At 46.8% G+C, this 23,247-nt stretch overlaps 1 protein-coding gene across 6 annotated transcripts in view; it reads left to right on the top strand.

Annotated features, from left to right (window-relative positions):
• Positions 1-23,247, top strand: part of NDUFA10 (NADH:ubiquinone oxidoreductase subunit A10) — a 49,719-nt gene that overhangs the window by 12,413 nt on the left and 14,059 nt on the right. For 2 of the 6 annotated variants that reach the window (XM_036857920.1, XM_036857921.1), the window contains 5 exons: positions 1,892-1,946; positions 3,868-3,953; positions 12,481-12,589; positions 12,871-12,926; positions 13,060-13,114. In XM_036857920.1, the coding sequence (XP_036713815.1) occupies positions 1,892-1,946; positions 3,868-3,953; positions 12,481-12,589; positions 12,871-12,926; positions 13,060-13,114 (361 nt within the window). Of the gene's footprint in view, positions 1-1,891; positions 1,947-3,867; positions 3,954-12,480; positions 12,590-12,870; positions 12,927-13,033; positions 13,115-13,234; positions 13,268-23,247 lie in introns of those variants that run through there. The other 4 variants (XM_036857924.1, XM_036857925.1, XM_036857922.1 and 1 more) reach the window with 3 other exon arrangements.

Below are 23,247 nucleotides of genomic sequence, written 5' to 3'. Positions count from 1 at the left end.
TGTGCCTTCCAGCTGATTCCCGGGCTTGGAACGGCAGCTTTCTCGGCAGCGTCATTACCTGCACCTCATTCTGAGAAACCTCGCGGGTGGGGTGAGCTTCCTGCGTTGTGGTGTGCGGGGCCCTCGTTGGGAGGCGCCCCTGAGGACGTGAGGTGCGCCGGTCGTTTACACCGGGGCCTTTGCAGCCTCTGCTGGTTCCTCGTGTCAGGGCCCCTCACCTAAGAAGCAGATCGCACTTTGGAGGGAGAGGCTTCTCTGGCGTCTTCGCAGGTTGGGCTGAGTCTGGATGTTTTTAAGTGCCACGGGCTTAGTTAGGTCAGAGTCGCTCGGGAGTGTTAGACCTACTGTGCGTTGTGAAACGGACCTCTGTTTCTGCCGTGTGGACTTCCCAGATTCCCAGGTTGGCTTCTTTCTCTCTTTGTCCCCAGCCTCAGCCACCTGAAAGGGGAAAGTGCAGCCAAGGGTCTGGCCCTGTGTGTGGAGCCGAACCTTGGGCCATGGAGTCAGGCCTCCACCCTGAGAGGCGGCGCTGCTGTCCTTCTGTGTCCGTCTCTCTCCTGGCAGACTCACCCCCAGTCGGGCCCCTCAGGCCCGAACGCTGGCTTCTACTTTGATAAGCAGTGAGCAAACCAGAGGAAATAAGGAAGAGGGGCTTTTTGTTGATGTTTGTTTGCTTCTCACGCGACACATGGAGCGCGGGACTGTGACTTCAGAACACGTTTATTTTGAGGTGATGCGTTTATGCACCTGGAAAGAGGAAGCTCCACGCTGTTCATGACGGCGTTACGGGCCGTCCTGTGCACTGCTGCCCGACACTGCACAGGCGCCGGGCTGCCCGCCTGGAACCGCTTTGCAAGAAGGTTGCGTGGAGCCCTGCTTCCAGCAGTTCGTGTCGTAGGGGCTGGATGTGGGCACATGCACGGGTGGGGCGGGGCCGTGTGTTCTTGGAGCGTTGACCCTGGTGTGGGTGCAGCTCCCGTCAGTAGGGGGCACTCTGGTGTAAAGACGCCTGAATGAGAAGATGCCCCCAGTTCACGGGAGCGGTGGTCCAGCCTCGCCTTTCTGCTGTACCTTCCTGGAAGCGGGCGCGGGGGGGGGGGGGTCGAACATTTCCGCAGAGACAGGCTCTCCAGCGGGCCTCTCCGAAGCGGCCCTTGGGTTGGTCTGGAGGCGGTGGCGGAGGCAGGGCCACACTGACTAGGAGGCGGGTTTCAGGCTTCGCCTGGTGGGCAGCCAGGTCTCCAGACAGCAGTAGATGTGGTGAGGACATGGGCAGAAGTGCAGGAAGCTCACGCCACTGTCCCCCTTTTTGGGACCCAGCGTGACTTTTCAGTGTCCAGACTAGGGACCTGGACGAAGGGAACCGCGTTGCTGCTGTCCTATTGGGTAGTTTGGTTGAAACAGGTTACTTTGAGGGTTGCATTTGTCTCCGAAATTCCGGCAGCTCAAGTAACGTGCCCCTCCCGTCCCCCCTCTGGCTCCGCGACCCCCACCCCCCAAACACCACTTAGCTGCTCTCTGTGCGTCCGTCCCACTCAGGCCCGGGCTCCCCTGGACCTTCCTGTAGCGAGTGCTGCAGCTGGAGATGGTTTGTGCAGCAGCAGAGATGACTCGTGTCCCTGCCCCCTGTAGACGCTGGCCTCACGCCCATGCAGTGGGGGGCGGTCCAGTCAGAGGGGGAGTCAGGAAACAGACCTGCAGCCGTCACCGTCCAGCCTCGAGCATGTCCCTGCTTCTGACTTTCCCTCCTTAGCTGGTCATGCCCTGTGAGCCAGTTCATAGAGTGTAGAGTGTTGATATTTAGAGTGGGAGCCTTGATGTCGTGTATTCATTTGTACAGTAATGTCCACGGGGAAAATTTACATGAATGTCATCTTGTTTTCTCTTACAGTGAAAAATGCGAGGTTTTACAGTACAGTGCAAGGGAAGCTCAAGATGCAGAAAAGGTAAGAAAACAGCTGAAAAATTTATAATTATTCTTAAATTTAATTCATGTATAAGGTTTTTACAAATCAGGTAATGAGTTCAGCTTCTACTGGTCTTAGAGGCGTCTGTGTTTTATAATCTAAAAGGAGTACTGAGCCAACCCTTCACATTCTCCTGGTCATGAGATTTTGATTTTCTTTTAAATTATTCAGCTTCTAGAATCTTAAAATTATGGAATGGTGAAGATACAAAGAACCTTAGTTTATCTGCACTAACATTTTTGTTAAACAGCTGGTAAAATTGAAAGTTGGATTAGTTAACAGCAAAGACTTATTAAGACTGTTGACCCTTGAACTACATGGGTTTGAACCATGCGTGTCCGCTCATACGTGGATTTTTTTCAGTAGTAAACCCTACAGCACTGCACGGTCTTCAGTTTTCAGTAATAAGCACCCTGGTGCTACAGGGCACCGCGGATGTGCAGGGGCCACTATCCACGCACGAGGAGGGCCGCCTGCAAGTTGCACTCGGGCTTTTGACCGCGTGGGGCATGTTGTTCAGCAGCCAGCTGTGTAAAGACGCCGGCTTTCCCCACACTCGTGGGCGCGTTTGTGAAAGTCAGGGCAGCCTCTGCGACTCTCAGGAGAACTTAGTGAGCGATAACCAAAAGTTCTGAGAAAGAATAACATTTTCCTGCCCAAGTATGAAAACATAGTACAGAAGTATGTTAATTAAGGCACTGTGGTATTAATACAAGGATTAATAAATAGCTTAATGGAACAGAACAGCGTCCAGAAACAGGTGCACACGTGTGCTCATGTGCGTTTGTGACTTTAGCTTGGAAAAGTCAGTGCCTTAAAGGATGATAGAAAACAAAGTAGAGGAAAATAGATTATTTCTTAAACGGTATTGAGGCAAATGACCATCCGTTAGGTTAAAGAAGAAAGGCCCGTATTTTATGTATTAAGCATAAATTACTAAAAACACAAAACAAAAGGTGTAAAAAATCTAGAAGAAAATGCAGGTTTTATGACCTGGGGTTGGGGTGTAGGTGGTGACAGCAGACAGACAGCAGACAGAAAGCTTTGCAAAGCGGTCGGCTGCTTGAATGACAGCACAGCCCTCAGCTGCCTCCTGGCTTTGGGGAGAGAGGGGGAGAGAGGGGGAGGGGATAGGCCTCTCTGCTCCAGGACGGGAGACCCGCAGTCAAGTCCGGCTCTGGGCCCAGCCCTGGCAGTTCTTCTAGGCTTGGTTCTTTCTACTTGGACCAATTGAGTTGCATTTCATTTCCTTCCAGCCTTCTTTTTCTGCGATGTTGATTTTTGTTTGTCTTTAGGTAATTTTTATTCCTTTGACAGACTGTTTCCATGGCATGTGCCTGAGCAGAAGAGTAATACATTTTCTCTGAGACTGGGTTATTATTTGTGTTCATAACTGAATGTGCTCCAATTCTTGAAAGCTGAAGAGAGGTCCCCAAGTTTGGTGTGTTTTGGGGGAGAATGCATCTGGAAAGGCTACCCTGCTGGGAGGTCAGGCTGTACAGACCGCAGGCTTTGGGGCTGAGGAACTTGGATTATTGGAGCTCTCTAGGAAATGTATTTATTGTCTTGTCCTGTTGTTGTTTTGAGTGGCTGAATCTTGCCTTCTGGAATAAAGTTACATGGGAGGAAATGGGGAGTCTGTGAGGAATGATGATTTTCTTCCCTCATCTTGATTCTTCTGCACCTGCTCCTTTTCTCCCAGCCTGCCAGGTGGTTTCCACAGCACCCCGGTGTCAGCTGGGCCAGGTGCCCACACTGGGCGTCGTCACTCGGCCCCCACTTCACAGAAGGCTGTCTGCCCAACTTCCTTTCTTTTTGACTTTCACGGTGCGATTCTCCCTGCCAGGTATTTGTGGTTTGTCATGCACTGAATGTTGTCTCATTAAATTCCTCTGTCCAGGTGATCGAGGATATTGAGTATCTGAAGTACGAGAAAGGCCCGTGGCTGGACCAGGACGACCGCACTTTCCACAGTCTGAGGATGCGGTGAGTCTGCCGGAGCTGGGCGTTGCCGGGATGGGGTGGGGCTGGTTCCAGTGTGGTGCGTTGCCTGCTGTAGGAACTTACAGAATTTTGGAGTAACTGTGTTGCAGGTTGCCAGATACTGAGGCGTATTTCCTATTCCCTTCCAAACAGGCTCTGGCTTTCTCTGATCTGACAATGAATTGATTGATTGCCATTATTAATTCAACAAATATTTTGCTTGCACCCTGTGCCAGGCAGTGTTCCAGATTTAGGGAATATAGTGTCTAATAAAAGTCCTGCTGTCACTGAATCAGTAGAGCCATATGGGTGCTAAAGGCCGGGGAGAAAGGTAGCCCTGAGGAATGGGGCAGCGGGTGGCTGGGGTGAGTGACAGAGGGCGCTCTGGGGAAGGCTTGGAGGCCTCTCTTCTGAGGAGCCCCGAGTGTGCGAGGACTGGGCCCCGCAGTGTCTCGGGTGAGCACGGGGCAGGGATGCCGGCGGGTGGAGAGGTCCTGAGACAGGTGCCGCTGTGGCTGGAGCCAGGGAGGCCGTGGTGAACGTGGAGGGGAGGGGAGGCCGTGGTGAACGTGGAGGTGGGGGAGGCCGTGGTGAACGTGGAGGTGGGGGAGGCCACGGAGGGGAGGCCACGGCAGAAGGGGACATGCTGAGTGAGCTACTTTGTTCATGAGAGATGCAGTAACACGTGGGCAGTATTTTGCCCAGAAAGCCCATTAGACACTCAGTGCGCAGAACTTGTGCTGGGTGCTGGTCCCACAGCGCCCTCTGCTTTAGTACCTACTCGGGTCCCAGCCTCCCAGCACAGAGGCAGGTGCTCACCGTGGTCACACTGTCCCTGGTGCGTGGGGCTTGGTGCTCCAGCCCAGGGAGACGGCGGTGCAGGCCTGCTCTGCTCGCAGCAATGGGCAAGTTCTGTAGGCCTACGAGCTGTGCTTCTGCAGAAGCGTTCCAGGCAGAGAAGTCAGCTCCGACCCAGGAAACGTCACTTTGCTGTGAGCATAGGTGACTGTCCCTGTGCTGGAGGGACCCGGGGAGCCGACCCCCGTTGTGCCCCGGGGCGGGGGCCTGGCGGAGGCTCGCATTGGCCTGCGCTGCTGGCACCCGGGCTCAGGCGGCGGCGGGGCTGGGTCAGTGTTGGCGAACAGACGTCTGTGTGACCCTCGCGTGGCCTTCTGCCTGGGTGACCGCTCTGCAGTCAGCCCATCGGGTGAGCGCCGCGGAGCTGGTCCGCTGGCCTTCCGCGGTGCAGGGCACTTTGCTAGGTCAGTTTCTCTCTCAATAGCGAACGCACTTGTTTTTTTCCACTTGGACGCATCCTAATATGAGCATGTATGGAAAATGGACTGCCATTAGTTTTCCATATCCTGTGCTTGAAAGCGAATAATTTTTCCTTTTGAACCTATTGATTTAGTTGTTAAAACTAAGACTTAAAATTTTATTCATTTTTCACGGTTTTTGTTGTGTGTTTTAAGGTGGAAAAAATCGCATGTTTTGTACCAATGAGAGAGGTCCTGTGGCTGGGCTGGGGGTATGGATGCCGAGAGGACAGGAGAGGCCCCGGAGGAGGGCGTGGGCTGGTGCACTGGTGGCCGGGGGACAGGGCGGGGCTTAGGGAGGTGGGTCTGAGCCACGCGCGCCTGGAGCTTCTCTTCAGCTGGCTTCTGTCTTCATGGTGAAGTGAGAGACGGGTCATCAGCCCAGAGCGGCCTTGAGGGCGGGAGGGGCCGTGCTGCAGGTTTGAGGAGGGAGGAGAGGGTCCAGAACGCTGCCCAGGCCCGTGGGGAGGACCGGTCGGGGAAGGAGCTGTGGGCGGCGGCCGGGGACGGGGGGACATGGTCGTGGAGGTACAGTGGGGGTGAGGCAGAGCTCTGCGTGCGAACGAGGTCGGGGTTTGCCCAGTGAGTGTGAGCGGGCAGGAGAGCTGAGAGTGAGTGTGATGATGGAGAGTTTAACCTGGGGAGGAGCACTGAAAAGAGACTGGGGTCAAGAGGGCTGGAGGCCAGAGTCACAGCCACTCGTAGAAGAGAGTTAGGAAGCCGAAGTCCAGGGCGGAGCCAGATCACCTACGGTTCTGCCACCACAGGAGCCGGTGTCAGAGTTTAATGCAGCCTCCTCCAGCCTTTTGTAAAGTGTTGGTGTGTTCACGTATTTCTAAATAAAAATTACCTTGCCTTGTGTCTTCGCACTGTAACTTCTCCCGTGAGCCGGTCCCGTCCTCGTTAAACGTCTGGAGCTCGGTGTTTAATGGCTGCTCGTGCTGCGTAAACCGCTGACTGATGCCAGTCAGGGGCTGGCAAGCCGTGCTCTGTGGGCCCGCCCAGGCCTCAGCTGCTAAGAACTCTCCTTACCTTTTTAAGAGGCTGTAGGAAAAGGTACATATGTGAAGCCGTACGTAGCCCTCTCAGGCTGAAATATTTGCTATCTGGCCCTTTACAGAAAAAGTTGTTGACCTCTGAGATACGGGCATAATCCATTTACAGTTTCTTTAATATCAGTCTTTTGGGTTATTTCCATTTCTTCATAATCGTAATAACAGTAATGAGCATAGTGTACTTATTTTTGTTCCATTTCAGGTTACTTTCTTAAGGTATAAAAGTGGAATTACCGGGTCAGATTATATGAACACATTTTGCAACTATTGGTATGTTGTGAAATTGTTCTCCAGAAGATGTGTACCAGCTTGCACACTTGAACTGGTCTTCTGAAAGCCCTTATTAAGACAGAATAGTTAAAACAAGAAGCAAACAAAAACTTGTGATTTTGATATCAAAGAAAAGCATTTGCTTTATTTTTGCATTTCATAAACTCTGAACTTCAAACAGGTGTATTTTTATTGGCTATTTATTTGTCCTTTGTGAATTTTTTCTTCATGTTTATTGATCTTTTTAAAGCACCAGCTCTTTGTTTTATTGATTTTCTCTGTTGTTTTCTTACTTTCAGTTTCATTGACATCGACTCCAATTTTTATTGCTACTTTTTTTAACCTGTTTCCTTTAGGCTTCAATTGCTCTTCTTTCTAGTTTCCTAAGGTAGAAGCTTAGATGATTGATTTTGGAACTTTCTTCTTTTCTAATATATGCATTCGATGCTATAAATTTCCCTCTAGTTTAATTCCATAGTGGTCATAGAACATACTTTGTATGATTTTCTGCTCTTTTACCTTTGTTAAGACGTTTCATATGGTCAGCAATGTTTTCCGTCTTGAATGGTGTTCTGGCTGAGCGTGAGAAGAGTGTGTACTCTGCTGTCGTCAAATGGCGTGTTCTACGAATGTCAGTGAGATTGCGCTGATTGGTGCTGATGTTCAGGTCATCCATGTCCTTACTGCTTTTCTGTTTGCTGGATCTGTCCGTTCCTGAAGGAGAGTGTTGAAATCTTTAACTACAATGGCAGATTTGTCTCTTTCTCCTTTGAGTTTTACTCGTTTTTGCCTCGTTGTATTTTGGTGCTCTGTAAGTTGCATACGTGTTTAGGATTGTTAAGTCTTCTTGGACAGCTGATCTCTTTATCCTTACACAGTGCCCCTCTTTATTCCTGATCCTTTTCTTGTTCTGAAGTCTGCTTTGTCTGAAATTAATGTATCTGTTCCAGCTTTCACTTAGTCTAGGAATGGTGTATCTTTTTCCATCCCTTTACTTTTAGCCTGAGTCTTTGGATTGATTTCAGGTGGGTTTCTTATAGATGGCATATAGTTGGTCTTATTTTTTTAATCAACTCTGTCAGTCTCCATCTTTTAATTGGTATATTTGGATAGTTCACATTTAAAGTGGCTGTTGATATATTTGGATTAATTTTTACCATGTTTGTTATCATTTTCTATTTGTTGCATTTGTTCTTTGTTTTCTTCCCCTGCCCCTTTTTTCTACCTTTTTTGGTTTTAATTGGGCATTCTGTATGATTCCATTTTATCTTTTCTCTTAGCACATCTGTTGTACTCTGTAAAAATTTGTTACCGTTGTTGTAGTTTCCAGTTCACGTCTGCCTGCTTTCAGGTGGCGATACCACTTCACGGCTGGGGCAGATTCTTTCCTCCATCCCTTATGGCGTTGCTGTCATTCATTCCACTCTCTGTGTGCTCTAATCACCCATATGTTGTTGTTACTGTTATTCCAGGACAAGCAATTGATTTTCATTTTTCTCAGCTTCCTTTGTTGTAAGGACTAGAGAGATGGTTTCCAGGCTATTTCCTTGTTGGAGCTGAACCTGGAGTCCCTCTTTGTTTTTTAAAGCTTAGTGGCTGACTTTGTTTTTTGTCAGATACTTACATATGTGTATGTGTTTGTAAATTTACCTAAATGATATTATGTACTATTTCATTCTGAACCTTATTTAGAAAAAAAAATCTTTACAGGCAGACTTGGGAGATAACGCAGGTTGGTTCCAGACCACCACAGTAAAGCAAGTCTCACAGTAAAGCAAGTCACATGAACTTTTTGGTTTCCCAGCGCATATAAAAGTTATGTTTACACCAAACCGTAGTCTATTAGGTGTGCAGTAGCATTATGTCTAAAAAAATGTACATACCTTAATTAAAAAATACTTCATTGCTAAAAAATGGTAACCACCATCTGACAACGCAGGGTTGCCACATACCTCCAGCTTGTAAGAGACGCAGCGTCCGCACAGTGCGGTAGAGCAGAGCACGCGAGGTGAGGTCTGCCTGCACTGCTGCGCGGTGTTCTCCCTCTGCTGAGAGCCCGAGGTGTCAGCCCGATCACAGGCACACCGTCACGTCGACACCGTGTCTGGGAGGTGTCTGAGAAACGTTTCCTGAGTCCACAGCACTCCGCCTGGTGGAGGCTCCCGTCCTCTTGCAGGTGGGGGACCGGGCCTCCAAGAGCACTGCCCCGCGGAGGTCCTGGAGCCGTGGCGGGCCACGCAGCCCGCAGCTCGCCGCGCCCTCCTGCGGTCTCCGTTGTGCCCTCCCTCCTATCTCGGCCTCGGCTGGAGTCCGGGTGGGGTCGTTGCTTCCTCCCCTGGGGTCATCTGCTTGAACCCTCCTTTTCCCTACTGCCCCCTCACCTTCCCCTGGGTCCCGCCCTCAGGGTGGTGCTGGTCTCCGGTGACTCTTCTTCTTTGGGGTTTGATCTCCGCTCCTTGGTTAGTTATTTCTTCATCCCACCTGCCCCCTGTGCCTACGCCCGCCAGGTTAATTTTCATAAAATGTCACAGTGACCCTGTTCTTTCTTTACTCAGAATCCTTCAGTGGCATATCTTGGTTTAGGCATAAACCCAAGTTTCATTTCCTAGAAATAATTCAGAGTCCTAATCATCTGGTTCTACCTCTTCCATCAGGATACAGACATCTCCTGAATCCGTTACCTCCCCCTCTGCCCGGTAATTACCCAAAGATCTGAGCATTCTCCTAAGCCTCGCTCTGTTCACCTTCTTTTCTACTTGAACCCTTCTCTTAACTTTTCCGGCTGTCATTTTATGTGGATTTATTTGTGATTCTTGTTAGTATTAGCTACTGCGGGGCAGAGTACGTGAAAAACATACAAAAAGGTGACTGTCCTGGCACCCTGACATCTTGCTGAGACTGGGCAATGTGGGATGACTTTTCCACTCCTTCCACGGGTAGTAAGTACAGTGTAATTTCTAAAGGTACTCCGGAATGTGTATTAGTTAGATGCTAGACCATGTCCAAAGTTCACGTCTTAAGATCATAATCTTATTAGTTATTCGGTTACGTTGATATCAGAGCATGGAGAAGGAGCCTCTCATTCCCTCACAGTTTACAAATTACAGCATTCAATTGTTTTAATTATTTTTGAAATAAATGGTATTGTTCTTTCCTTCTCCCAGATTTTTGCTCCTCTGCCTCCCAAGGATATTTCATAATGGTTTACAATGGTAATTGTGTTTATTTTCATTTAAGTACCATTTCTTAATTTGGGAGACTCAGGTGAAAATTATGACCATTTTCTAAGATAATTATGGTAAACATGCCATTTACCAGTTATTCTCATTTTGTCTAGAACCTGACCAAATTATTGGTTTAGGACATTTTTGTACCATCTCCGAACGTGTGTGGTGTATAATTATGTGCGTGTGAGTGCTTATTTCCCAACCTTGATGGCATTTTGTGTTCGTATCCGTAATCCATAACTGACCGGTGCCGCCCTGGTGGTTTCATCCTCGTGCTGGAGACTTGTTACCAGTCAGGCCTCCACTGCGCCCACCTTCCTCCCGCCCTCCAGAGCCTGGGCTCCCCTCTCGCCCTTGCTGCTTCATCACTGCGACTTGTGTTTCTAAGACTCCTGGAGGATGGCTTTCTAACAGGAAATTCCAGTGCTACAAAAACTGCAGGGTATGAGTTTGGTATCAGAAGTATAGGGTTTCAAGCAGAACTTTGCAATTCAGGAGAAACTAAAGAATATGCTTTGGACATGTTTTAGGAGAAAGTATAAGCATTCTGTTAATTGGGAAACAGTTCGAGTCATAAGTCATAGTTTACTATTTTTTTTTCTTTCTCTTCTTGGCCTCACCCTTTTGTTTTGGAATTATGTGGCAGAGCACCTCGTTTTGTGGACCACACTGTAGGGCGCTCTGTCTTCTTACGGGGGCTCTTTGGCCTGTGATGTGAAGAGCGTGTGCTCGGGTTTGGAATCTCCTTAATTAAACTAAGTGCTCTGTGAACAGAATGTTTCCTTTCACCGCTGCTTGCTCCTGAGTCATAAAAGGCTTCCTGTTGTCTTCGTTCCTCCCTTATCTTCAATCTGGAATGTGTCTGTAGTTTCTGGAGGCTGAGATTTGGGGTTTACTGGACACGGGACACACGGGCTCTTCTTGGTCATCGTTTAAGCTGGTAGTCAGAAAGTGAAGGAGCAGTTTATCCAAGTTTGAGTAAGCGGTAGAACAGTCACTGTAGATTATTTTTTTAATCTTCAAAAGCAGTTTGAAGACGTTTGTTCAAAGATACACCCATTTTGAAAGGGGCGGGGGTTGTATGTAAACTGTAATTCTGCCAAATTACGCATAGATGGCACTGTTGCTGTGTATATTACACACAAGCCCCTGGGCCAGTCTGTGCTTTCCAGTTCCTCAGGGTGGTTTCAGGTTTTTCAAACCACAGAGAAAATCAAATCATACCCCACTTTGATATTTATTAACATTTAAAAATATAAACTTCATTTTTAGTTGAAATTGTTTGTGGTGAGATCACTTTAAAAATTATCCTTGCTGTAGTAAGTATAGAATAATTCTATTTGTGTTAAAAATAAATATGTACTTTACTTTATTGATACATGCTGATGAAAGGTATTCTATAACCTACTTACGGTTAAAACTGAGAAAAAATTCTCATGTCTGAGCGTGTACGTTATAGCCGTATGCAGGATGTCGCAGCAGTGCTTGCTTGGAGTGATGTTTAGTTATTGGGTTACTAGTTGTCATACGAGTGACACAGACACAGCGTTTACGGTGGCCCTGGGATGTGCCTGTGCCTCCTGTTCAGTCACATCCACCCTGTCGCAGGTTCTCAGTGCTCTGGTCCTCTATGGGAGAGGGCCGAGCGTCCCGGGCTTGGGCTGGGGCCAGGCGGCTCTGACTGCGGCCGAGTCTGCCCAGGGTGCAGGGGACAGGCCTGGGCGTGTCCTCACAACGCGGCTGAGAGCCAGATCCATTTAAAGAGCTTCCGTTTGGGCCATTACAGACAGAAACGTATTCTGCCATTATAAGTCATTAATGGGAAAGGGGCCATTTAAAATAATCATTTTCTTTGTTTTGAGCCCTTAAGAAAGGAAACTTTATTTTAACATTTTTTCCTAATAGCACTCAAAATGCTTTTTATCGTCAAGTGTAGTGGTTATATTCAGACTAAATTTAATTTAAAATAAGCAAGTTATAACAAAGTATAAATATTTTAGCATTCAAAATAAAATGGTGAAGCAAGGAGTGTGTCCTCTCCTGTGTGTTTCTCGGTGCCAAGAAAAGCAGGGAAGCAGACGTTTATAAGCAGGGGTGCAGCAGGCCATCCTGCGGGGCCGTTCACCCCAGCCCCGCCGTCCGGTTCCACGGAGGCCTCATCAGCCTCCGCTCCTGGAATCGGCCCCCCAGGCGGCGTGGGCATCGCGCGGGGCGGCGAGTTGGGGGGGTGGAGATGCAGGAGAGTTGCTCGTCTCTCTTTCCCCCAAGAGTCATTAAATGTGCACATTTTTCATGAGAGCAGACCACGCGCGCGGCACTGTGACATGTGGTGTTTGTGTTTAGCTTTGTATTCCTGGTAGTCCTATGTTTAAAGCACACTGCGGCTCCTTTTTTATTTTTCAAAACTGTGTCCGTCCCCAAAGGGAGTCACCTGTGGCCATGAGACTCTTGAAAGACCCCATCTCCGGCTCTGGAAGTGGTTTCAGAAGAGCAGCTCCCACAGCCCAGATGGTCTTTGGGGGAAGGTTTGGCTTCTGAGATGACTGCTCGGGAATGCATGGATGAATTTTTTAATATGGACGTTTTAAAAAATCAGCCTGATAGCTTATTTTATTATATTCACTTTGATGTTTAGTGTGACTATATCTGCCTTATCTTCTAGGGTTCAGAACAAGTTGGAGGTGCTGAATTACACAACCATCCCTGTCTATCTCCCAGAGATCACCGTCGGCGCTCACCAGAGTGACCGGGTCTTCCATGAGTTCACGGAGGTGAGGCCCTCGAGTGCCGGCTCAGACGACTGGCACAAAGTCACGTCTCTGAAGACTGCTTTCTGTTTGTGCGTCTTAGCGAGAGAGCTCCGTTGTCAGTGCGGTAGTTCTCCTTTCCCCTTCATCAGTGTATTGACGCAGGTCCTCGGAAGGCAGGGCCGCTCGCAGGGCGCTGCCCCTCTGGGCCGTGGGTGCCGCGGGCAGCCTTCCGGGTCAGCGTGTTGTCTTGACGTGGGAACCTTCTCTCTTCCTCAGCTTTCCTCTACGTCCTTTCATGTCAGATTTCACTTCTGGCGTCGCCTTCCCCTTCACGGTACATCCTCCATAAGGAGGGAAGGTGTGTGTTTCTGCAGAAGGTCCTCGGGTGGACGGGAGCCCTCGGGAGGGCGAGGGGCAGGCGTGAGGCGGGAGCTGGGCGGGGCCGAGTGTTTCTAATTTCCGTAGCTTTTTAGTGAATTACCTGTTTGCAGCATGGTGAATGGTGAACTTAGAGAACATTGCAAGTTCTGCCTTGGAACCTGGCCGGTGAGTGAGCGCCTCCTCTGAGAATCGTGGCCTCAGTGGGGTCGTGAGAACGTGCCCCGTTTCCCCGTCAGTGGTGGTTGTGTTTGGTTATCGGCAAAGGCGTGACATGATTGTACTTAGATCAGAACTTCAAGCTGAGCAGTCAGTACTTAGGTGAGTTGAAATCTTAGTTAGATATTTTTGCATGACTGTGATTCTCTGCTTTGATGCTTGCACATTGCTTGCAGCTGCGCTGATCGAATGTCCAGGGATACCCCGTTGCTCTCTTTCTTACCTGAGATACTTGGCATTTTCTTTTAAGTAAGTTCTTTTGGTGGCCTTGGAAGTGGTTTTATTAAATGTAGACATTTGGGGAAGTACATAAAACTGTGAAGGTATCGCTCGGAGGTACCTACAGTTAGTACTTTGGCGCGTTTCGTTCTTGCTGATGTTTGCGGGTGTGTGAGTGCGTGCGTGGTGTCTCTTTCTCTCTCTGAGCGGAGCTGGCAGGCCGGAGGCTGAGAGGGCTCCTCGCTGCCGCTGGTGCCGAGGCCGGGAGACCCGCCCCCGGTAACTGTCCCCACCTACACGTAGTGACCCACCGGGCCTTGACGAGGCCGTCTCACAGGCAGGCGGCTTTGTCCTGTCCTCAGGGCTACTGCCTTGTGCTGGCCCCCATCGTCCTGCTTAAATGTGTCCTGCAGCTTCCTGTCTGGTCTCCTCCGCGTCGGGTCTCTCCCTGCAGCCCTCCTCTGCAACGCAGAAGCGCCTGAGCTGAAATGCCAAAGCGGCAGAGTCTGTCCCATGCCTGCAGCCCTTCCGTGACCTCTGATGAATCCGGCCCTGCAGGGTGGGTGCCCTGGCTCCTGCGGAGCCTCCTCCCTCATCTCAGCCCTGCGACGCCCCTCGTCTCACTGGTGGTGTCCCTTAGTCCTTATACGGGCCCTGGGGGCTCGGAGGTGGTACACAGAGAATTGTGAAACAGATAAATAAATTGCCCTTTTAACTTGTAAATTCTCCTGATTACACCAGAGTAGTGATTTACTGATAATGTGTCTTTAACGCCTCTGTCACGTTCTGTGATCTCACTTTTAAGCAAGGAAGCAACCGGCGGCGGGTTCAGAGATTGTGCACTCACCCACATGTGAGTGGGATTTAGGGCTTTGTTTTGGTAGTTTTTCCTATGCTTGCTACTGTTTGTGTTGAGTGGTACTGGCTTTTCTCTTGTATTACTGATATAAAGTTTCCTTTTAAAATGAATTTATGTAATAAAAAAAGGCATTGCATTTTTTAATGTAAGCGGCAGTGCACTTGATATGCAGCTGTGACCTGATGGGCAAGGTGCCCTCGGATGACTTGAGTAGCCGCCTCTGCTCATTTCAGGTTCTTCAGGCGTCAGGTGCTTTCATCTTGTTCTTTCATGCATTTACTCCGTTTGTTCATTAGTTCAGTTATTTATTCCACTAAATATTTATCGAGTGCGTACTAGGCGCCAGACCTGTCCTAGGCCCTGGGAACAAAGCAGCGCGTGACCCGGAGAAGAATCCCTGACCTCCCAGGCACTTACATCAGAGTGGGAGGAAACAGAAAATAAACAAAAGGTGAAGCAAAGAGTTCGTTAAGTGACGGTGGCAAGTGCTGTGGAGAAAATTAAATTCCCAGAAGAGGGCAAGGCCGAGCTGTTGTGAGCTGGGGGAGTTGGATTTAAAGTCTTGGTCGTGCTCCAAGAAGGCCTCACTGAGAAGCTGATGGCTGAGCAGAGGCTGCAGGGGGTGAGGGCAGTGGGTGGGGATGCTGGGGGAGGTGGCCACACGGGGAGGAGAACCGAGGCAGCGGCGAAGCTCAGCCGCTGGGACATCAAAGACGCAGGAAGGAGGCCACTGGGGCTGGAGCGTGGAGGGGGCGGGAGGGAGGGCGGGCAGGGACAAGCAGTAAGAGGTTGCGGAGGCCCCCCGGGCTGGTGTGAGGGCTCTGGCTTGTCCTCTGCAGGATACGGGGAAGAAGAAGGATTTGTGTGATGCACTTGGTAGTGGGAACGTTCTGGTTTCTGATTAAAGGATGGATTGAGTAGGGGCACAGGCAGAAGCAGGGAGATTAGCTAGGAGGCTGGTAACGGCATATGGGCTGAGAGGCACGTCAGCTGGGACCAGGGTGGTCCTTGTAGGCATTTTGGACGGTGGTCAGGTTGTGGATAGAACCCACAGAGGCTGTTGAACTTTTGTATCGGGAAGTGAGAAAAGGAAGCTGATTTCTAGGTTTCTGGCCTCCGGAACTAGAACTCTGGAGTTGGAACCGGCAGACTTTGGGAAGGCGCAGAGGTACAGGTTTCCAGGAAAGACTGAGGATTTTTCATTGGCCATGGCAAGGTCGAGATGATCATTATTCCCCAGAGGAGGTGCTAGGTGGGTGGTCGCCCTCGTTTCATCGCGCTGTGCGCATGCTGTGCTTCTCACCGACGGAAGGTTTGCGGTAAGTGTGCACAGTGGTTTTTTCAGACATAATGCTACTGCACACCTAACCGACTACAGTATAGCATAAACATAACTTTTATACGCGCTGGGAAGCCAGAAATTCACGTGACTTGCTTTATTGTGTTGTCTGGACCTGAACCTGCCTCCAAGGCCTGCCCGTAATGGGTTTGGGGTCTGGAAGCCGTCAGCGTGTGACTGTTGTGTGAAGTTGAGGTGGCTTTGCGGTGAGGAGAGAAGGGGAGCACGAGGTTCAGGGGGCGGGAGACGGAGGGGGCCAAAGTCACCGTCTTCAGGGAGCTCACGCTTCAGTGTGTTTATTACTTCGTCAGTTATCTTTACAAGTGGGGGACTGTTCATAGGAATTTCGTCTTTTCTGTTGCTGTATGTCTCTTTATAAACAGCTTGTGTTTATCTCTATCTCTGTAAGCAAGGAAGATTGAGCCAAATGACCCCAGAGAAGTTGAATGGTACCCAGAACAGGCGGGACCCTCGTGGTAGCCAGGTAGGGGGGGCGTGCACCGCGGCTGAGCATGGGTGGGCGGATGAGGGGCTCCGGAGGTCCAGCAGGGCTCCTGGGGACGGAGTGGCCTGACGTGTCGTGGAGGAGACCCAGTTGCACCGACGTTGTCCCTCGTGGAGTGGGTGAGGGCCCCAGGTGGCCCTGCTCACTGCTGGGAGGAGACGCTTCTCAGAGCAAATAAATTCCAGCGAACCAACAGCCCAGGCCATCGTCACGACAATTACGGGAGACACTACAAGTTTCAAAAATTAAATCTGTATGGAAAATGGGCATTTGAAAGTCCCATATAAAAAGGAAAATGCATGCCAGCAAATAATGACAGTTTTGTTTCTTTCTAATCTTTATACCTGTTTTTCTTCCTTGCCTTAATTCACTGGGTGTGTCTCTAGTTCATGGTTGGATAGAAATTGTAACAGTGGTCGTCCTTCTCTTCTGTCTGATCTCGTGGAGAAAGTTTTCAGTAATTCACCAAATATTATGTTTGCCCTGGGTTAGGTGTAGATACTCTTTCTCAGATTAGGGAAGTTCCATTTTATTAGTAGTTTCCAAGGACCTTCTATCGAGTACGGGTGTTGCGTTTTATCACGTTTGTCTGTCACGGGTGATTTTTCTCTTCTTTATGTTAATATGGTCATAAAAATTATAGTGATTGATTTTCTAATGTGAGGCCAACCTTGATTTCCTGGATCAGTCCCACTTGTGTGCTTTATCCTCTTCATGTGTAGCTGAACCTAATTCACATATTTAGTTTAGGACTTTTGTATTTATATTGGATGGTAATTTTTCTTTCTTGTAATATCCTTGTCAGATTTATTATCAGGATCATGCTGCTATCAAACACTAAGTTGAGGTGGGACCCTCACATTTTATCCTCTGGAAGCGTTTGCCTAAGATTGTTATTACTGCTGCTTTCAGTGTTTAGAAGGATTGACTGATGGAGCTATGTTGAAATATTTTAAATTATAAATTTGTTTAATAGATGCAGAATGTTCAATATTCTGTTACTTTAAGAAGTTCTGTTACTTTAAGAAGGTTTTGAAAGTTGTGTTTGTTGAGGAAGTTGCCCTCATTTCTAATTTTCTAATTTCTTTCACTAAGTTGTTTAAAGTGTCCTTTTTTAATGTTTTTAATTAGATCACATCTGATGGTGACGGCTGTCCCCTTCTCCTACTCTTGAAAGAAGTTTGTCATTTAGGGAACTAGCTTCTTGCTTGGTATTGTTTGTTGTACATTCGAATTCACTGATTATTGCTCCTTATTTTTTCCTTTTCATTTGCTATTTTTCTGTCTTCTTAGTATGAGTGGGTGGATCATTGATTTTCAGCCTGTCTTGCTTTTGAATATATGCGTGTAAAGCTGGTCACATTGCCCTCCAAATTTGTCTTAATTAACTTGATCTCATAATTCTTTCTTTTTTTTTTAATTTTTCAAAAATTTTATTTATTTTTGGCCGCATTGGGTCTTCGTTGCTGCACGCTGGCTTTCTCTAGTTGTGGCGAGCGGGGGCCACTCTTCGTTGCGTGCGCGGGCTTCTGATGGCGGTGGCTTCTCTTGTTGCGGAGCATGGGCTCTAGGCGTGCGGGCTTCAGTAGTTGTGGCACGCGGGCTCAGTAGTTGTAGCTCGCAGGCCCTAGAGTGCAGGCTCAGTAGTTGTGGCGCACGGGCTTCGTTGCTCCACGGCATGTGGGATCTTCCCGGACCAGGGCTCGAGCCCGTGTCCCCTGCGTTGGCAGGCGGATTCTTAACCACTGCGCCACCAGGGAAGTCCTGATCTCATAATTCTTGATATTATGTTTTCATTATCCTTCAATTCAAAATATTTTCTATTTTAATCTGATTTCTTTTTTGACCAGTGTGCGAATTCAAATTATATTGGATCATTTAAAAGCAGTTGGAATCTTTCTAATTGTCTTTTTGTTACTGATTTCTTGCTTAATTTCACTCTAGTCAGAAACAGTCTTATGATTTCTGTTCTTGGAACGTGGCTGAGACTGACTTTTTGGCTGAGCATTGGTCATTTTGGTGATGTTTCACGGTCCTTGAGAAGAAGACCTACTCTGCCCCGTTGTGTGCAAGGTTCTTGTAGCGTCATTGAAAGGAAGTCTCTTGATCACATTCTTCAGATTGTCTCTATCCTCACTGATTTTTGTTTCCTTCTTCTGTCAGTTTGCTGTGAGAGGCGTCTGGAAATCTGTCACTCTGTGTGGGTTTCTGCCTCCTTTATTTCTGTCAAGTTCTGCTTTGTGTGTGTCTTGAGGTCGTATTATTAGACATGCACAAATTTAGACTTGCTCTACATTCCTAATAGAGTCACCCTTTTATATGTTATGAAATTTTCCCAGTTAACTTTAGTCATGGTTCTTACCTTAAAGGTTACTTTATTTGAAACTTATGTAGTGTCTACAACTTTCCTTTGGTTAGCATTTGCATGGTATTGCTTTTTCTGCATCTTTTAATTTCATTCTTTCTGTATCTTTGTATTTTCAGTGGACACCTTTTAACTGGAAAACAGTTATGTCTTTAATTTTTGTCCAGTCTAAATATTGGGAATATTTGTCCATTCACATTTAGTGTAATTACTGATACATTTGTGTTTAAATAGCTTATCTTACTACATGTTTTATATTTTTCTTACCTGTTCTTTGTATTTGTTGTCTTTTTTTTCTTGCCTTCTTTTGGATTAAGAGGCTTTTTTTTTTTAACATTTTTATTCCATTTCCCCCTCTATTTGCTTACTAGTTATCATTCTTTTAATAGTTTTTAGTGGCTAACCTGGTAATTACAATATTCATCCTTGATTTATTAACTTCTGTTATAAGTTAGTAGCTCTCTAGTTCCAGAACACTGTAAGGACCTCATAACACTTCTAACTCCGTTTAACCAACTCTTGTGTTTTGTGTTGTTTTTGTCATATGTCGTAATTCTTCGTGTATTTTAAGCCCTCGGGACATTGTGGTTATTGTTTATGTGGTCAGTTCATGCAGATTGACCCATGGCTGCCCTGCTGCTGCTCTTACCCTCCCTGGTCTCCATACCTTCACGTAGGATCATAGTTCTGCTGTCTGAGGAAGCTTTGCTGACAACAGATTCTCACCCTTATTGTTTAAAATGGTCTTTAATTTGTTCTAGTTTTTATTTTGGAATTTTTCAAACTTACAAAAATAGCAAGAATAGAAAAATAACTTCTGAACCTTTGTAAGTGGTCATCATTATACCCCATTGTCTTCAAACATCTTAATGCAGAGATTCTCAGAGTGTGGTCCCCATATCGGCATCACCTGGGCACTCATGAGGAATGCAAGTTCTCAGGCCCCAGCCGGGGCCTACTGGATGAGGTTCTCTGGGGATGGGGCCCAGGAATCTATTTTAAGGAGTCCTCCAGCCAATTCTGATATGCACTAAGGTTTGGGAACCACTGCTTTAATGTGTAATTCTTATAAACAAGGACATTCTCCTACATGACCACAATATAGCTATCAAAATCAGGAAACTAACATTCATACATTGCTACCTCTAATCTACAGACCTTGTTCAAGGCTAATCACTTGTCCCAGTAATGTTCTTCAAAGCAAAAAGATCTAATCCAGGAAAATGTGTTGCATTTAATTATCTTGTCTCTTTAGAATCTTTGAATCTGATCAGTTCTTCAGGCTTTCCTTGATATTCAAGACCTTGACACTTCTGAAGATTACAGGATGGTTACTTTTTAATATCCTTCAATTTGGATTTGTTTGATGTTTTCCCATGATTAGATTTAGTTTTCATGTGTTTTTTGTAGGAAGGTCACAGAACTCATTACATCTTATCAGGTAGCAGGTGATTCCTATTTGTCCCATCACTGTTTCTATTAACTTTGATCACTTGACTGAGATAGTGTCCTCCTGTAAAGTTATTCTTTTACTCCTTGTAATTAATAAGTGTTTTCAGGGGAAGTGCTTTGAAACTATGTAACTATCCATTTTCTCATCAAGCCTTGACCCAGTAGATAGCATCTGTTGATTTTCTTGGCTAAATTAATGATTATTGTAATTTTCCTAATTCTATCATTCCTTCTACATTATTAGTTCCTATTCTGCTATAAAGAAATGCTCTCTCTTCTCTGTTTATTCATTTATTTATTTATATCACTATGGACTCACAGATTTCTGTTTTATCCATATACATCTATATTCATTTCTGTCTCTCAGTATACTGACAGCTGTGAATTCACATCAGTACCTTCAATTCCAGAGTGACACAACAAGGCTCGTTCTCACGGTCCCCCAGCCCACGTCCTTCTCAGATAGTGAGAAGCCTGGCTTCCCTCAGGTCAGTGCATCTGCTTCCTGGATCAGTCCCCCCAGTGTATCACCAGGTTCCCACCACTGCTACCACTGCTCCCTTCCACAGTTTCCACTGGTGTTTCCCCACCCTCTGCTGTGTCCTGCTGCCCACCCATGTAGGCGCAAACCTCTTTTGAAGATCGTTTTCCTACGTTTCTGGCAAGGTTTTGTTTTGTTTTGTTTTGTTTTTAGGTGGTGTTTCTGACTTGGTTTTGAGCATTTACACTGTCTTGGGGTGTGTGCGTCTGTACTTTTGTGTGTACTTTGCTTGTAGTTCAGAACATTCTTTGGCTGATATTCGTTGTCAGTTTTAGAAGAGTCTTGCTAGTACCTCTTCAGTATTGCTTGCACCCCGTTTTCTCTGCTCTTCTTGGGCTCCACTTGACCACATGTTGGACCTTTTCACCATGTTCTGTGTCCCTCCTTTCTGTATCTTTCATTCTGTTTTCTCTATGACCTTCAGCCCGGATATGTTCTTCACTCTGTCTTCTAAGTTACTACTCTTTTCAGCTCTTCCCAATCTGCTCCTAGACATGTATTTTCTATATTTGAAGTTTTAACTTTAATTGTAGTCCTTTTTGATTTTAGGATTTCCATTTTTTTTATAATTTTGAGTTGTCTGTTGAAATTATTTTGTTATCTAAATTCTTTGACATATTAATCACAAAGTTATCTGGTAACTGTAATATCTGGACCTCTGTTCCATCTGTTTAAACTGATTCTCCCTCTGTCCTTTCCGTTTGGGGACATTTAATCTTTTTTGGTATGCTGGTATTTTTTAAAATGCCAGTCATTATTTTGGAAGAACTGTAAAGATAGCGTGAGGCTGCTGTTGCTGTCCTTGCTGTCTTCTGGCAGCGTTTTAGTAGGGCCGACTCCCGAGTCCGTCAGGAGCCGAGCCAGGGGACACTGCGCTTAGGTTTGTGAGGTCTGCTGTATTTCCTGTTTGCCCTTCCTGATGGAGCACTTTTACTAGAGTCCCTTCTCTTTGGTGGGTCCTGACCTGCAGTTTTGTCCCCACGGCCCCCTCCCTGCTGAGGGCGGGCTCAGCCCCTCAGGGTCCTGCCAGTGAGAGTGGGCGGGGCCCTGGGGGGAGGCAGTCACCTTGCAGCCACCCTTTTCGCTTTCCTCTCCTGGGGCCTTGGAACCGCCCTGCCTTTGAAGTCTCGGCACAGATTTTTTTTCATATGTTGTCCGTTTTTCTTGGTGGCTTGGGAGGGGACTTGATCTGCACTAGTCCACCAGAAGCTGGACATATTAGTCATTTTACCCAGTGACACGGGGAGGCTATTTGGCAGTTTTTCATTGTTGTTAAGTTTTGTCTTATTTTTAATCTGTGAGCATTAAAGGGAATCTATTAAGACTATATTGGACTTACAATTTTAATGTTTAGAAATGTTGAAATTTTTAATCAATATTTAAATGATGGGGGAAATCTAATTTTTAAAATGCATAAGTGTTTTTAAAAAATAACTTCATTTTTTAGAACGGTTTTAGAGTTACAGAAAAATGAAGGTACTGGAGAGTTCTCATATACCCCAGTTTCCCATATTAACATCTTATATTAGTGTGGTATATTTGTTACCAATACTAAACAATATTGATACATATTACTAACTAAAGTCCATACCTTATTCAGATTTCCATCGTTTTTCCCTAATGTCGTTTTTCTGTCCCAGGATCCCATGCAGAACAGCACGTGACTTTCAATTGTCACGTCTCCATCAGCCCCTCTTGGCTGTGACGACTTCTCAGACTTCCCTTGTTTTTAGTGATTCTGACAGTTTTGAGGAGTCCTGGTCAGGTGTTTTATAGAATGTCCATCAGTTGGAGTTTGTCTGGTGTTTTTCTTACAATTAGCCTGGATGTGTGCGTTTGGGGGAGAAAGACCACAGGGTTGAAGTACCATCAATGTGACGCATCACTGCTGGTGTTGACGTTGACACCTGGCTGAGGTGTGTCTGTCAGGTCTCTCCACTGTGTGTTTGCTCTTTCCCCCTTTCCAGAAGTCACCATGCCTGCCATAGCGTTTATATTTGTCTGTGGGGTAAAAATTGTGTGACTATTTAGAGGAATGCTGTTTTTTGAAAGGAAATTTAGTTGCTTGATATTTTAAAAAATGATAAATTGAAATTAGAATGTAAATAATAGTGGCTATATTTCTTCATTCACAGAATTTCTCTTGAATGTTAAAGACATGAGCAACAGTTATTACCAAATTTCCCTCTAGAAAGTGTGTTGTGAGGGATAAAGACGAATGAATAAAGCCCTTCTGTGAGTGTCTGTTGCAGCTGTTTGTATCTGGAAAGGTTTGTTACTCCTCAGAGAAGGTTCCCTGGCCAGGCTGCAGAGCGTATTTCTAGAAACGCCCAGGCGAGCAGCCGGTGAGGCAGGGAGGCTGGTGTGTCTCTCAGACACCAAGTCGCCGGTTGGTTCCCCACAGGGAGGGAGCGAGCGGTTTGGGAACATCTTAAGGAACTGTTTCTTTTAGAGAAGGACTGGTTCAGTATCAGAGCAGAGGGTGTTTTGTGCCATTTATTTCCTGGAATAAGGGCTTGATGGGGTGCGTTTTTATGGCAGTGGTCTGTAGAAATCCGTTTCCCTGGTTCCTCATTTTCTAGGAAAAAAAATTTTAATGTTAAGTATGTTTTAGCCAAACTCCACTGACGACATGAAAAGTTTATACAGTTGACCCTTGAACAACGTGGGGGCATATAACTTACAGGCGGGCCTCCGTATCCGCGGTCTGTTGTTCCCCTGTGTCCGTGGATTCAGCCACCCAGGGCCTGGGTAGTACGGTAGTGTTCACTATCGAAAAATATCCACAGATAAGTGGACCCA

The sequence above is a fragment of the Balaenoptera musculus genome, chromosome 7 (assembly GCF_009873245.2).
Source record: "Balaenoptera musculus isolate JJ_BM4_2016_0621 chromosome 7, mBalMus1.pri.v3, whole genome shotgun sequence".
In the NCBI taxonomy this organism is placed as follows: Eukaryota; Metazoa; Chordata; class Mammalia; order Artiodactyla; family Balaenopteridae; genus Balaenoptera; species Balaenoptera musculus.
The sequence above is the reverse complement of the archived record's forward strand: the minus strand, read 5'-3'. Positions and strand labels throughout refer to the sequence as shown.